Raw genomic sequence first — 16,360 nt, forward strand, 5'->3', positions numbered from 1 at the left:
TACTGCGGGTAGGGATCTGCCGGTTTGGGACTCCCCCTGCTAAATCCCGGAAGTGCCTAAATGCTTTCTTTTATAAGAGTTGCTGTGGTCATAGTATTTCTTCACAGCAATAGAACTTTGACAAAGGCAGAGAAACTACTCAGTTAGCAAAGTATCTGCTTTACTGTAAGTATTAATGAACCAAATTCAATGCCCAAAACACACATATTCAAACCTGGATGTGATAGGATCACACACTAGGAATCTAAGTGTTGAGGAGTAGAAAACAGGTAGATTTTTAGGAATCTCTTGCTAGACAGCCAGTCTAGGCTGCTTGGGGGTGGGTGAGAGCCGTTAAGAAACCTTATCTGGGTTGGGGATTTAGCTCAGTGGTAGAGCGCTTGCCTAGCAAGCGCAAGGCCCTGGGTTCAGTCCCCAGCTCTGAAAAAAAAAAAAAGAAACCTTATCTGCTCAATCAAGGTAGACAGCTTCTGCTGAATGTCACCTCTAACTTACACATATACATGCATGCACAAGCACATGCACACATGCACTAGATAGATAGATGATAGATAGATAAATAGATAGATAGATAGATAGATAGATAGATAGATAGATTAATGGATAGATACATAAACAGATAGATATAGATAGATAGATAGAGATTTAAAAAGGAAAAGAGAGTATTTTCCTGCAACATATATAAGGCTCAAGTTTAATATCCTCCATGAAAGATGGGGGGAGGATCAATTCTAGTTATAACACACACCATTTATAAAGTGGATTTATGAACTGTGAGTTTTAGTGAAAAGTTTGCATACCTGCTCTTTTTGGCCTCAGTAGCTCTTCCCCTGCTAGTTCATGTTCTTGGAGAATCTGAAAGAACAATTAGAAGTGTGTCAGTGGATACTGGGGAACCCTTCTTTCTTGGCTTTCTACTCATGGGAAGGTCAGCATCACACCAGAACACAGATGCAGATCTGAGGAAAACACCACAGGAGTGTGCTTGTATGAACCAGCCTCTAGATCCAGCAGTGGAAGACATCCCTTGACATCCCTGGTCTGTGAGCACTGTCTAGAAACAGACACCAATCTCCTATGCTCTCTACTTGAGACTTGAACCCTAAACAGGGCCAGTGGTCTGTAACATGAATCAATCTCTCTACCTTTTCCCAGCATTCAGTTTGGACAGCCTCAGGGTTTTTTTTTTTTTTTTTTTATACTGTGGTTCAGACTGCTTAGCCATTATCTACTTAGACATAATAGTTTTTCCTCTGGGTCTTTTCTTCTAGATTCTAGATGGCTCCTGCAGTCAGACCATCTACATGTATACCTGGGCCTTTTCTAGCTCTGCGACTGTACAGAAGTTACTGATATTTGTTAAGCCTTACTTTCTTTTCTGAAAAGTGGGAATAAGGGCAATGTCGACATCATAGGATTATTACAAGACTTGTGTAGACTACAAAATGGCATATGGTAAGCTCTAAGTAAATTTTAATATAATTTACAGTGATTAAAAACAAAGGCTTGGACACAGGTATGATGGCTATTCATATATTCATATTGACACACTTGGGAAGAAGGAATCTCAGTTCAGATTGGCCTGTGGTCCTGTCTCAATGGCTGATTGATGTAGGAGAGTCAAGACCCCTGTGGGCAGGACCACTGCAGGCAGTCAGCCTGTGCTACGTAAGAAAGGTAGCTGAGTGGCCATGTCAAAGGGAACGCACCAGAAAGCAGTGCTTCAGTCTCTAAATCCCTGCCTTGGCTTCCCACAGTGGACCATAAACCGTAAGATGAAGTAAATCCTTCCCTCCACAAGTGGCTTTGGGAAACAAACTAGAACAATGGATAAAAAACAAGCATGAGTGGGTTGGGGATTTAGCTCAGCGGTAGAGCACTTGCCTAGCGAGCTCAAGGCCCTGGGTTCGGTCCCCAGCTCCGGAAAAAAAAAAAAAAACAAGCATGAGTACCTGAGTTCAAAAAAAGTTGGGCATGACCTCCTAGACATATAATCCCAGCACTGCGGGGAGCAGAGAGAGAAGGATGGCTGGGGTTTGCTGGTTCCCAGTCTAGCTTTAAGTTTAGCTAGGGCTTCTGTCTCAAGAAAGTAAAACAGGGAGTGGCTGAGCAGGATACCAAACATCTTCCTCTGTCTCCCATACATGCAGGTCTGTGCATCTGAACACACACAGACACACAGACATACACACACAGACACAGACACAGACACAGACACACACACACACACACACACACAGACACACACACGAGAGAGAGAGAGAGAGAGAGAGAGAGAGAGAGAGAGAGAGAGAGAGAGAGAGAGAGATGGACTCTACTGATACTAAGCTGCAACCTTAGTTCCACCATCAATAGTAGTGGGACCTTAATAAGTTAATCAACCAGCGTGCTTCTTCCCCTATTCTGTGGCAGGGGATAGGTACAGCCTGCTCTACCAGGTCACTGCAAAGGTCACAGTATTTACTGTGGTTACTGTGGGCAGAAAATGGAAAGCTTCTGTGCCACAGTAAGCACTATTTAGAGTCAGAGGCCACACTGCTTCGGAGACTTTTCAGTCTCTACAGTGCCACCTGGTTCTTCTCAAGTCTGTCCTCTCCAACATCAATCTGTAATGAGTAGTCCGCTCTGCTAATGGGATCAGTCCCCACCCAATAGCTGGTAACAAGCCTTCCCCTTTACTGTCATGGCCTTTCTTGTTGCCTCTTGCCTGCAGGGAGACTCCTGGGATACCCACACAGAGCAAACTCCCCTCCCTGCCCCCATACTCACATCTAAGGTTCAGTGAACAAGCCCCATGTCTTTGATGACCCTACATACACTGATATGGCCTTTCCTATGAACTGCACACATCTCTGAATGCCACACGACACTAAGCTTACCCTCATCAGCCAGGTCCACTGTGGTTTCCTGGTTCGTTCACTCTCACACTCACTCAGCTATAGCAATATTCCTAAGATATATTACACACTCTCCACCAGGACAGTCAAAGGTGCTGTGGCCACTCACCTTTCAATGATTAAAAAAACAAGAACAAAAAACAAAAATCGAACAAAAAAACACAGGTAGAGGAAGTCAAATACTTTGTCTAAGGTCACTGTGTTTTGGAACTCGGAATTTGAACTTGGCAAACCTGACTCCAAAGTGTGCCCTTGCCTATGATGGCTTAGGTGACATTCTGGGACACATTGCTCCTCCCAGGGAGCCAGTCTTCTCTTGCCTGATGCATCCCTCCAAAGTCTCCTGCATCTGCCTCCTCCTCCTCTCCCTTTCTTTCTTTTTTTTTTCTCTTTTAAGTTTTTAATTATTAGGCCTTTATAGAGACAAGATTTCTCTGTGTAGCCCTGGCTAGCCTCCCACCCAGAGATCTACCTGCCTTTGCCTCCCGAGTACTGGGATTAAAGGCATGTGCCACCATACCCAACTCCCTTACTCCTTTTTCAACTAACAGTTTCCCTGGCTGGTCTCTCTCTCCATTCTAAGCTATAATTTTGGGAAATTACCAGCTGCTTTTTATGTTCCTCTCCTTGAAGTCCTTAAGAGACACTGGCTGAGGAGAACATTAAAATGTGTAAGGAGTGAGGAAGGGCAGGGAGCGTTCTGTGTGCATGAGAGTTCACAAATGCTCTTGAAGAACTAGAGACATGATGGATAGTGACTGGAATTTCAAAAGCCCAATTGCTGCTTCCGCTGCTGTGAGTTGTCCCAGGGGGATGTAAGGATACAGGAACTGAAGTCACATAGTTGATGTATAGGGTGGTTCCTCTCAGTTTGCCCTGCCTACGGCTTGGCCCTGTGCCCAGGTAGAAGGAAGGTTCTGGCCCTGCAGTCCTGTCCCCATCCTCCCTGGAGACTAGGAGAGGCTAGCCACCTATGTAAGTTCTGTGGTGTGTTTGAGGAACACAGACAAACATGATTAGCTATGATGTGTTAAAAATCCAAGTACATTTCACATCTAATGCAGAGTATCTTAAGGCTTTTCGAGGACAGAATTTTTCCTTTCCTTCCCACAGTTTGACTAAGCTCAACTACAGCTTGGGAGCCTTGATGACCAGTGCCTCCCATGTGTAAAGGTGCCTTATGGGAGTCACAACCTTCTCAAATGTTTATAGCACTAGCACGACCTTCCTAATGCTATGACCCTTTAGTACAGTTCCTCATGTTGTGGTGACCCACCAACCATAAAATTATTTCCTTGCCACTTCGTAACTGTAATTTTGCTATTGTTATGAATCATAATGTAAATATGGTTTCCAATGGTTTTAGCGAACCCCTGTGAAAGAGCAGCTCGGGCCTTTAAATGTGTCTCAAGCTCCAGGTTGAGAATTGATGCTTTAAAGTAACATCTGGCAGTTTCTAGACTCATCTTTGTAAAGTACACCTCTCACATCCTGTTCTCTCCCTCCCCCTCTCTGCTGTACAGTACTGTACAAAACTGGGCTGTCAGGTCTTAGGACCTTGATCTGAACAGGCAGAGGCTAGAGTCATAGCATGAGCTGACTCGCACCGCCCCCTCCTACTATTAACTCGAAGAGCTATCCACGTCTCCTAAGCTCTGATTTCTACATTCTAAACAGTAACCTGTGCAGAGAGGTGTACAATGTGCCTAACGTAGTCCACAGCGATGGTGTGTGCTCTTGTGTCCCACTGCTCTGGGTTCCCACGGACCAGCCTTGCCATCCTGAGTCCTCGGAAAGTTCTAGCCTGGGTAACTGTGAGACTCTGACACTCGCTTTTCCTACTACATTTTGCTCTCTGGCTACAATAGCTAAGAAGGGGAAATGGACTCGGATCACAAAACTTCGAGGTGTTTTCAGATTAGACTAAACAGCTCACTTGAATCAGTCTACACACTTCAGACAAAGTTCTCCAGATGAGGCTCCGAGCCACAGCTCCCTTCAGTTGGGGATTTCCTGATGGCAGTCGGAAGAGACAAGGTCACCAATTCCAGGAAGAGTCCCACCCTTCACGAAAGATGGCTTTCTAAATAATTTTAGTGGTCTGGAGTTGGGGAGGGTAATCAACTAGAAATAAGAGTTGTGTGTGTGTTTGTGTGTGTGTGTGTGTGTGTGTGTGTGTGTGTGTGTGTGTACTCATACATGTGCATGTGTGACAGCCAGAGGTTAACTTTAGATGCCTTCTTCAGTTTTTTTTTCTGCCTTGGTTTTGATATAGGGTCTCTCTTTTTAACCTAGAGCTCACCAATTTGGCTAGGCCAGCTGGACTTGAGCACCAGGGATCCTGCTGTCTTCATCATCTCTGGCGTGGGATGAAATATATACTCGTACCTCTGACTCTTTTACAGGGATGCTGAAGAACAGACTTGAGTCCTCACTCTTGCACAGCAAGAATGATCCAGCAACTGAGTCATCTCCCCAGCTTGAAAGGTACACTCGAAAGTCTAAGGGGACACATGGCAAACAAGATGCTCACCAGGGACGCCAGCTGTCCCACCTCTCAGTCCCATCACCAGAGCCTTCCACTCACTCCTCCTTTTGTAGCCTAGAATGCTAAGCTAACCTTCTGCTTCTAAGTTGGATAATTATCTTACCAAGATTCCTCACAGATGGCTAGCAGCATACATCAACTCTAAGGACCGAGTCAGAGGCCCTTGGTGAAAGCACATGTGTGTGATCCTTACAACAAGCCAGAGAAGGGATGTGAGAGGGCATAGGTTCAGAGATATAGGAAAAATTAATGAAGACTCTGAAGCTTGTGTGGGTCAGGGCCAGACACCAATCGAGGTGTGATGCCAAGGTTAGACATATGTGATCACTGGGGTCACTTCTGAAAGAGAGGATAGATTAACCTCAATGTGGAAATCACACCACGTCTTCTGAATAACCCCTACAGAACAGGTGCAAATGTTTCCTCTTTGATAGAATGAGCAGGCTGGTTCATTCTCCTGTCTAGGTTGTACTCCATAAGCCAGGGCTGACAAGAAGAGACATATTGTGCACATTCTTCAGATCATGAGAGTGGAAAATGAAACAGACAAAGAAAACCTAGACCCTAAAACAGGAAAAGGAAGAAAGCGCATACAATCCTGGAGATGGTGAGTCTTCACTGTCAACTTGACCATGTCAAGGGTCGCCTGGGAGGTCGAAGCACAGCTCTGGGCGTGTCTGTAGAGGCATTTCTAGAGAGGACTGCCTGAGAACAGACTCACCCTGGTGTGCTTGGCCTCACCCTTATGCTAGGGCATCCAAGGGGATGGAACAAAAACAAATAAAGGGTAAAGGGAGAGAAGAGAAGCAGCCAGACACCAGCATCTCCATCACTCTGTGCCACAGCTACTGTGAATGCAAACTTTGCGTCATGTGATCCCTCCATGGACTGAGGCCTCTAAAACCATGAGTCGAAATCAAAGCTTTTAAATCCGAGTTGTTCACATCAGACTTAGGTTACACCATCGAGAAAGCTGATGAACACAGTGATAAACATAGAACCCTGATAATAAGACCAAGTACTTCGAACCTACTAAATGTGAATAAATTATACTCCCTGAATCACAGTCCAGTCCTCTCAGATTAAGTTCAATACAAGGGAAAAAAATTCTGAAACATACTTTTTTCCCCCTGATGCCTGTTATAAATATAAACCAACTTAATTCTCATAAGAATCATAGGAAATTGGTACTATTAGCATGATTCTATAGGTGAAGAGACTAAAATGCAAAACTATATGTCTGATCTCCCAGCTTGCAGTGGGCCTTGCCTCTATTGTATAAAGAAGCATGATAAAGAATCCCACATGAAGCAATATACCATCACCTTCCCTACGTAGCTGAATGCCTCCCGACTTCTCAAGACAAAGGACTTTCATTATTCCCGAGGGAGAGTCTTAGACACTACCTAAGGTCCTCAGGGCTTGTTAACCTTTGACTGTGATACGCACACAAAGACAAATGGCTTTTGAAGAGTGTTACTTTATCAAAGCCAGCTTCAGTGTGAAGCCTCAACCAATCAGGTGTCTCCAGCCTTTCAGAGATGCCAACACGATGTTGTCACCCACAACGTTTACCGTGAAGAAACTTGCAATCAACTTACATCATTTCTAAATCTGATGGGTTTAAGCTAATTTACAATTTTGGGTTGATTTGCATTTAGAACTTTTCTTGGCTACATACAGCCTCCCTGGACGTGGAGATGGTCCTCTAGTGAAGGAAACTGGCTTGGGTGATCTCTCTGGATACTGATGGTTTCAGATTGCAAAAAGTCTGCCAGAATACAGCAAATACATAGGCGAATGCCAGCAGCAAACCACTGAACTGAGAACGGGACCCCCGTTGAAGGAATCAGAGAAAGGACTGGAAGAGCTTGAAGGGGCTCGAGACCCCATATGTACAACAATGCCAACCAACCAGAGCTTCCAGGGACTAAGCCACTACCCAAAGACTATACATGGATTGACCCTGGACTCTGGCCTCATAGGTAGCAATGAATAGACTAGTAAGAGCACCAGTGGAAGGGGAAGCCCTTTGTCCTGATAAGACTGAACCCCCAGTGAACATGATTGTTGGGGGGAGGATGGTAATGGAGGGAGGATGGGGAGGGGGGGGTTAGGAGGATGTTGGCCCAGAAACTGGGAAAGGGAATACATTCGAAATGTAAATAAGAAATACTCAAGTTAATTAAAAAAAAGAAAGAAAAGAAAAGAAAAGAAAAAAAAGTCGTAGCCCAGTTAATACCGGCTACAACTAGTGAAAATCCTGTAACATAGTTACAATTGCAGCACTGTCTTGAAATCCCCTCCTACCCCACAGCTTAGAACTGTTTTCTGGTATGGACCTTACCAGGAAATCAAAGAGCTGAGACAAGGAAATGACTGACTGCAGACTTGACTTTACTCACCAAAGGATGGACAATGGGCTCTGCTGGCCTGCTCCATGTAGCTTCTGAGGAACAAATCACAATAAGCACAAAGTAGAGCGTGACAGTCCTTGACGATTTCATTTCTTCAGGTTTGAGTGGCTTTGCCTGAAAGGAAAGATGATGCTTCAGAGACCCAGCGATTGATTCAGGAAAGGTGGAAAGAACTGCCAACCCCTGTCATGAAAGTCCCATCACTCAATGACATTTGCAATAGAGGGGACAGGAGGGGACGGGTAAGGGGAGGGCACGGAGGGGACAAACTGAGGAAGAAGCATTGCCTATCCTGGGGAGACAAACATGTCTCTGAGGATGAGGGGAGGTAGTGTTTTGAGATGTTAATGTGAGTAATACAAAGGTTTGGGGGTAAAGCTCCTCTAGACATGATAAAGAGTGGGGTGAAGGAAAGAGGGGAGAAAATGAGGCTAAAGAAAGAAAGCAAGAAAAAGAGACAGACAGTTTAGTAAGAGATGCTATTAGGCCGGAGAGACAACCTAGTGCGAAAAATGCTTGCTACACAAACAGGTGAGCAGGGATTTTGCAAACACAGCATCCACATAAAGCCAGGCGAGAGCACCATCTATAAATTCAGTGCTGCTATGGACAGATCTGGAAGGAAATGCACAGAACCTCCGAAAGCTCCTGGCCAGCCAGCCTGGCGCACAGAGCAGTGAACACTGAAGAGACCCTGACTCAAACAGGTTAAGGCTGGACACCTGAGGTGGTTCTCTAGCTTCCATGGATGCAGCATGGCGTATGCATACCCCACACAAATACATATGCACAGAGGGATCCCTTCAATATGATCCACTACACAGACTGTACCATAAAAGCGATCAGAGAATTCACCTCGCTTTTGCTACATTCAATGCACTTTTTGGTATTTTCAAGTCTACCCCATTCTCTCCTCACCTATTTTTTATGTTAATTCTATTCAAATAAAACCATTCAATTGATCCTTTGGCTGTATTAATAGGCTATGACTTGTAAGTATTATGAAAATATCAGTTTTATTTTTATAAAACCGTGTTATGGTGTAAAACATATATGATATTAGTATCCCATTAGACATGTTTTTTAACTCTCTATATAAAGCTGGAGATGCAAAAGGAGGCTTTCTTGTAACCAATTAATCATTGGTTTATTTGAAATTCAGAGCAATAATCCCAAACCAAGTAAATCTCGAAACAAAACTAAACAAAAAGGGCTTGGTATAAATCCTTTCTTTCTGACTTTGTGTGCGTGCGTGCATGCTCTCCACCTCATTTTATGAGGCAGGTCTCTCAGTGAACCTGGAGCTTGTCCACTGACTCAGCTGGCTGGTCATCAAGCCACAGAATCTGCCTGTCACCAGGATTGAGATTACAGAATGGCTTTAACATGGGTGCTAGATGGGGCTGAACAACATGGTAAGGCAGCAGGCTCTATCCCCACTCCCCAGCCCACTCCCTGTGGTAGTCTATGCCCATATGTACCTGTGAAAAGAGCCACAGGTTGAAATGGGAGATTTGGATTTTGGTCTAGGAGCATTACTGTGACCCGGGTCCTCCACTAAATCTCCTATTGACCCCTGTGTTTCCGGAGTGCAGATCATTGTATTTTTCTCCCTTACCGCTTTCAGAATTTCCTGAGACGCAAATGAGATTAAAAGCCAGGAAGAGGCTCCTGAGATTCCGACTCTGCAAAAATAATAGGGCAAAGGAGGATGGGAAAGAATTGAAAGAATGAAGGTACAATGGTCGTGATGGCAATGGTTATCACCCCAATGGTTCGTGAAGGGTAGAGGGCAGCCATGACAGAGCTGCGGACAGCACCAGAGAATCAGGGTCGGGATGCCACCTGATGAAGGCTGAGATACACATGTCAGGAAGAACTGTGTGTCCATCACCAGGAGCCAAATGGCATTTCCCCTTCCCCAGTGAATAGAGGGAAACTCAAGGCCTTGGGAAATATTTCGGCTCGCATATCTGGCAATTGGTGCATTTTTTAAATTCTTCACCTCAGTTATTTTAGGACGATGCTTTGCCATTTCAGTTCTGTGGACAGATGCCTCAGGCCAGATGTATCTGCTGCAGGGAAACTGCAGTGACATAGCCGGTAGCCTTTAGGTACATTTTCGATATAGGGGTAGGTAGGCTGACAAAGTGTGTTGATAGCAACTCTCTCTAAGATGAATCAACTCGTCCTATATCTCCAAAGGATACTCCCACAGGAGGCAAATTAATCTTCTCAGGCCCCAACACAAGGAATTATACATTGCTTGGCCCCACAATGAGGCAATTAATCATGTGTTGGAGAATAGTTAGACTTCCTTAGCCCCTGACACCTAGGGAGGGACTCAGGCACAGGGGAGACCACAGGAAACTCCTGATCGTTACTTCCCAAATGCTTCACTAAATAGGTTTTGTTCATTTGTGGTTGACTTTTGTGTTTGAGGGGTTGGCTCAATTGTGTCAACCAGTATATAATGTTCTGTGCTGGGACCCAAGAAGATTAATTAGCCTCCTGAGGGAGTATCCTTTGGAGATAGAGTCCCTAAATGGTCACATCTGATGCACCAGTGTAGGCTGTGGCCAACACAGTCCCATCTCTTTCTACTTCCGGCCTCCTTGGAGACCGTTCCTGTAAAAAGTCTTCATTCTTCATTCCGTTGAGACATTTGGAGAAAAACAACAACACATTGTTTGACTCATTTAGGGTGTGTGTGTGTGTGTGTGTGTGTGTCCCAAGACACACAGATAGGAGCCCCAATTCACAAATATCCTCTGGAACGAGGGATAATTGTCAGCTGTACTGCAAAGATGAGGCACTGTGTGGAAGATAGGAAGGTCACCCTCTGGAAGGGAGTGGTATTCTCAAGAGTTGACAACTAGTAGTATGAACGACTTGGTCAAAGGGAGCCTGGCACCAGCTGGAGACCACTTCAACTGTTCAGGCTCCTGCTCCATCAGGGATTCAGGCTCCTGCTCCATCAGGGATTCAGGCTCCTGCTTCATCAGGGATTCAGGCTCCTGCTCCATCAGGGATTCAGGCTCCTGCTCCATCAGGGATTCAGGCTCCTGCTCCATCAGGGATTCAGGCTCCTGCTCCATCAGGGAAGAAGCTTGAAGTTGTAACTTCTCTTAGCTTTGCCACTGGTCTAATTAACATGGCTGCCCCCTAGCTCACAGGAGCTCTCACCTATGAGGCAATCAGCAGTGCTTCATAATGTTGCTAACGGGGAAAATATCCACATTGATAGAGTTGAGACAGGAAGCTACCTCCCACAAACAAGGCCATGTGTGGTCACAAGCACCCTTAGTTGTAATGGCCCTAAACATGCACATAATGCTTCTAACATTCCTGAAGTAAAGATCAAAGGCGCAGAGAGGGGAAGAACATTATCTGCTGTCCATCCTAATTAATTCTTCATGAATAAAAGTATTGGACACTCTACTTTAAGTCACCTACTTGTATGAGCTGGCCTATCACGAGACCGACAGCTGGGAAATGTGGCCTAATTCCCAGGATTACCCCGGTCATACTGAGCAACTTCCTCCTCGTCAACCCAGACTCTGTCTTCCAGTCTATGAAGGTACAAGAGGCAGAAGAAAGAAAGCGCAGGCTGATGTCACTTCCTGGGAATAAGTCATAGCAATTCTCAGCAACACATGGACCATGCCGTGTCTGGCTCCTCAGCTGCCAATAGTGTTGGTGTCTTGCCAAGTGACTGTACACCATGAAAGGCACAGTGAAGAGCCAGCCTTTTCTCTCGAATCTGGGAGACAGCCTGCACCTGAAGACTGACTCTTCTCCTAGAGTCCTACTGGAATCTTGAATGACCCTGTTTGATTAGGGGTGAGGAAATAGACCCTTTGTAGAGTTCAACCCCTGTTCACATAATGGTCACCTCTAGGCTGTCTGATCATTCAGTAGACTACCACGAGGATGACAAGGCACTTCTAATAGTGTCATTGTAGGATTATCTTTGGAAATGGTTGGTTTGGGTAAACTTTATTCAGCTCTGCCTTGCCATTTTCTCTCATCTAGCCCTCATGGAGTTCATGCAGCCATCTTGGATTTTCAGATGAAGACTCTAAAGCTTAGGACTGTCTCAGAGCCAGCTGGGGTGGAGATGGTTGGAACCAAAGCAGTGATTCTTTAAATTTAATCGGAGTTTCCTACAGTCTGAGGATAGGACATAGGATAATTGCAGATGGGGATCACAGTCCCTAGGCACAAGGTGGGGGGGTGGGGGGGTGGGGGAGCATACCCTGGGTGGTGCTACGCTCTATGAGGGTGATGCCCTCTAGACACTGTAGTGTCAGAGTTCAAGCCTGTAATTCCAGTGTTCGGGAAATAAAGGCATGGAGATCAGGAGTTTCAAGGTCATCTTGGCTGCTGTGAGATATCATCTCTAAATAAATGATTGCATCACTTAACCCTCTAGGCGACCCACAACTCAGTCAGACTACTAAATCATTCCTACCTAACTTCCCCCATACAGAAATGGAAACTTTCTTCAGGGCTCAGAGCCCTGGTGAAACTGATTACCAATGACCTATTGTACCAGGGGAGGGGCATTCGAGCCAAGAGAATTTCTTGATGAAATAACAATAATAATACGTGGAAATTTTTCTCGAAATGGAATGGGTAGCCAAAACATACATTCACATGGCCGCCAGTTATTAGTGTGACACAGGACAAACCACATTATCTACTGAACTGGAGTTTTCTAATGAGCACAGAGAAGAATTTGACAGAGAGTTGAGTTACAGCAGTTGACCTTGGAAAATCTTGTGACTCTTCTAAACACATATAAATCCGTACACGTTTTGCAACTCAGATGCAATCTTGACCAGTTTAACTTCTAAATCTGACTGAAGCCATATGCTTCTGATGTGTGAACAGGCGCAGGCCTCCCTGCCTGACCTGTGTTACTATGGCAACAATAGCCACCACCCTTTTTCTTTGTCCCGCCCTCTACTTAGATACAGGATGGATCTTTCGGTCACACCTTAGTCTCTAGACTTTCCTGTTCAGCTCCTAATGCTTTTCAAAATAAAAGTACTCTCACCAGTACCCAAAGCCCCCAACAACCTGACTTTTATTTTTTTTAATAAATGCTTAATAAGCATTCCCCGTTTTCCCACTACTGATATTGGCTGACATCTAAAACAGTGCAAGAAGTTTTTCCAGCGTTCATACAAAAGCAAAAAGTCAAACCAAAGCCATTCTTGAGGGTGGACGGGAACAATTATCAGCAAACTATTTTTAAGTGGTTGGCAAACTAAGATAATCCTCCTGCCATTTACTTGGTCCATTAATCTTCATCTCTCATCGGCCCAGTAGTCACTGTACATTCAAAGTTTACCCACCCACTGTGTCCGGGAAAAGGCTGCCTCCTAATGCAAGTCCCTTGATACATGGAGCTATAAATAGTCTCATTCCTTGAACACCTACACACACTAATGCAGGCCCCGGACCTTCCTGCATGCATGACATGTATTGTTCCATGAAGTCATGAATCCCTCACCCATCTATTTATGCATCCATTTATTAGGTCCTGACAAGTGCCAGGTGTTCCGCTGGGCTCAAGGAAGAGGCAGTCACCAAGACAGTGAGTCCTGTTTCCATAGAGCTGGGAGTCTAATGGAGCAGACAGACATCATTAAAGAATCAGTTACTCGAGTCACTGTAGTAATAACAGTTCTTGAGCAGTTGTTATGTGCTCAGTGCTGAGAACCGACGATATGTACTCACTTCATCTTTGAAACACTGAAGTGTTTCAGACATGCTTTCTAATTAACAGCCACACCGTGGGCGCTTGAACAATTTTGAGCAAGAATTTAAATGGACAAAGGGTATATCCAGAGTGGATCATTTTAGTAATGTGCTTAACTTTCTGGAAAGCAAAACAAACAAGCAAGAAAGCAAGCAACTAACTAACTAACTAACTAACTAACTAACTAACTAACTAACTAACTAAGGCTTATGGAAGGTGTCCCAGGCATAGTGTTTAAACAGGCTAAACCTAAACATTTCAGTTATCTTTAGGAGGGAGAAAGAGAGAGTGACTGAGTGAATTAGAAGTCAAAAACACCATGTGCAAAGGCCCTGGAGTAGGAAAAAGCATGGTCCATTTAAGGAGCTATAAGTGGGTCAGAGTGCCTAGACATCACAAGAGCAGAAGACAGATGTTCTGTGAGGTGAGCGCCAGGGTAGGCAGAACTCAAAATGATGACCACAGGATTAGTAAGATCAAATAGAGAGACAAGTGGGAGAGAAGGCTAGAACCAAATCCAACAGAATTCCAAATGGTCAAGTCCAGGCCAAGGGGACGATTGCACCTGGAAGTTTACGGACCAGGTTAAAGTGTCAGGAGGTGAAGGGAGACAGCCATGGTCCTGCACACTTATACCCAGTGTTTGTGAAGCTGAGGAAGGGGAAATCTTGTGTTCAAGACTAGCGTGGGTTACACAGTGAGACCTTGTCACCAAAAACAAACATGGAAAACTAACGCAACGAGCAAAAGCTAGCAGAGAATGATGTGAACCAGGAAAAGTTTGGCATCGTGGAGGAGGGTGTGGCCAACAATGTCCAGTGACGCTGATGTCCAGGGAAGAGGATCTGAGGCCTTCAGACTGCTCTCTCCTCCGGGGTGGGATGTCTCATTGGTAATGAGGTGGTAACCATCCTGGGAAGAGTTGTTGTATGTAAGAGGTAAGCAGTTGGAGATGCCAAGCAAGCATGGGACTCCAGAATTTGCTTACAATGGTGGGGATGGGGGTGGGGGTGGGGTCGTGGTCCTTCATTTTACACCACATACTTGAGTGTCGTTGTATCCATGGTTCTCCTTTTATGAATGGATTGAATTACATTGCACACTAAGACGGTTTCAAGGGAACACCCGTCTCTGACTCAACTTGGCCTTGGACTGGGGCTCACTAACTAGATATACTATTATATGTGTTGGAAATATTTTAGGATCTCTCTCTCTCTCTCTCTCTCTCTCTCCCCCTTCCCTGCCTCCCTCCCTTGCTCTTTCCCTCCCCCTTCCTCTCCTTCCCTGCTTCCCTCTCTCCCTCTCCTTGCTCTCTTGAGACAGGGTTTCTCTGTGTAGCCTTGGCTGTTCTGGAACTCACTCTGTAGACTAGGCTGGCCTCAACAGAGATCCATCGGTACTACCACAGCTATCTTGGGAGCTGTCTCTTCATTCTTTATATCCCTTACCTCCTTTCTCTAAGGTACAGACTTGGATGTCTTTGAAAAAAAACCCTTACCAAAATTAAGACTTAGACTAAAGTGGTATGTCCATTTATGAAATGCAAAACAGAATTCTTGGATGGTGGACAATGGGTGATGGTACCTCATTTCAGGAGCAGCTTTACACACTAAGATTATTTTCTCCCATTTCCGGGGATGTGGCTCAATGTCAGAGCAATTACCTACCCTGTACGAAGATTTGCATTTGATCCTCAGAAGTGTAAGAAATCAAACATAGAGAAAACAACATTTGGGCTGGGGAGATGGAAGGATGGGTAATGTGCTTTCTGTACAAATATGTGAAACTGAATTAGAATCCCTAGCACCCATATAAGAAAACTGAGCATGACTTTATGTTCCTATAATCCCAGCTCTAGGAAGACAGAGACAGGAACCTCCCTGGGGTTCACTGGTGGTTAGCCAGTCAAGCCAACTGGAGAGGTCTAGGTCCAGTGAGTCCAAAGCAATAATCAGAAAGGTAGGGAGCTATAGAAACAGACACACAATGTTGATCACTTTGCTACTATGTACACAAAAGGGTGTGCATCTTCCCATATGTGTGAAAGTGCAGAAAGTGCATACACACACACACACACACACACACACACACACACAGATGTCTTCTCTTAGTTCATCTACATGATGCTTGAGTCTCCAAAGAGGATGAAATGCTGCCCACCTATAACCTCCCTTCACATCTACAGAAGTGCACATTCAAAATCTTCAAGTGTAGCTCTGAGAGGCTCCGAACAGACCGAATTTACAACTGCAAGGCTGATAAGACTTATCTGTGTGGACCTTATTTAATTCAATGACTCATCCCCGGCACATGCAGGGTTGTAGGGTAAATATTTATTCAGCACAAACACGAAACACAATGCCAATTAAAGGATTCTATTGAAGAGATTCCCCCCCCTATTTAATTTTCCTTTGCCTTGAAATAAGATTCTGTGGCAGCATTGTGTCCCAGCAGCTCGGGACTATCTGATTACAGATGACCATTTGTTTGTATTCAATGGGATGGAGTTTTCCAAAACACACTACACATGTGTTGATTCTTGATAACCTGTTAGCCTTCTTGCCTCCTTATAAGTTACTGGGAGACTTTAACCTTTAAGCAGAGATTATCATCTTTTAAAAAAAAACCATTAAGTTCCTAGCTGGGAACTTATCTATTCAATCTCATAGCTTCAACATATCACAAAGGGGTTTCCCTGCACCACGCAGAACAATGTCATGCAGACATT

At 44.7% G+C, this 16,360-nt stretch overlaps 1 protein-coding gene across 10 annotated transcripts in view; it reads right to left on the bottom strand.

Annotated features, from left to right (window-relative positions):
* Adgrf5 (adhesion G protein-coupled receptor F5) overlaps positions 1–16,360 on the bottom strand; it is a 113,185-nt gene that overhangs the window by 56,497 nt on the left and 40,328 nt on the right. For all 10 annotated transcript variants that reach the window (XM_063266632.1, XM_063266631.1, XM_008766833.4 and 7 more), the window contains 2 exons: positions 7,851–7,976; positions 801–855 (listed from right to left, as the gene is read on the bottom strand). In XM_063266632.1, the coding sequence (XP_063122702.1) occupies positions 801–855; positions 7,851–7,952 (157 nt within the window). In that variant the 5' untranslated portion in view covers positions 7,953–7,976. Of the gene's footprint in view, positions 1–800; positions 856–7,850; positions 7,977–16,360 lie in introns of those variants that run through there.

This window comes from Rattus norvegicus, chromosome 9, assembly GCF_036323735.1.
Source record: "Rattus norvegicus strain BN/NHsdMcwi chromosome 9, GRCr8, whole genome shotgun sequence".
NCBI classification, from domain to species: Eukaryota; Metazoa; Chordata; class Mammalia; order Rodentia; family Muridae; genus Rattus; species Rattus norvegicus.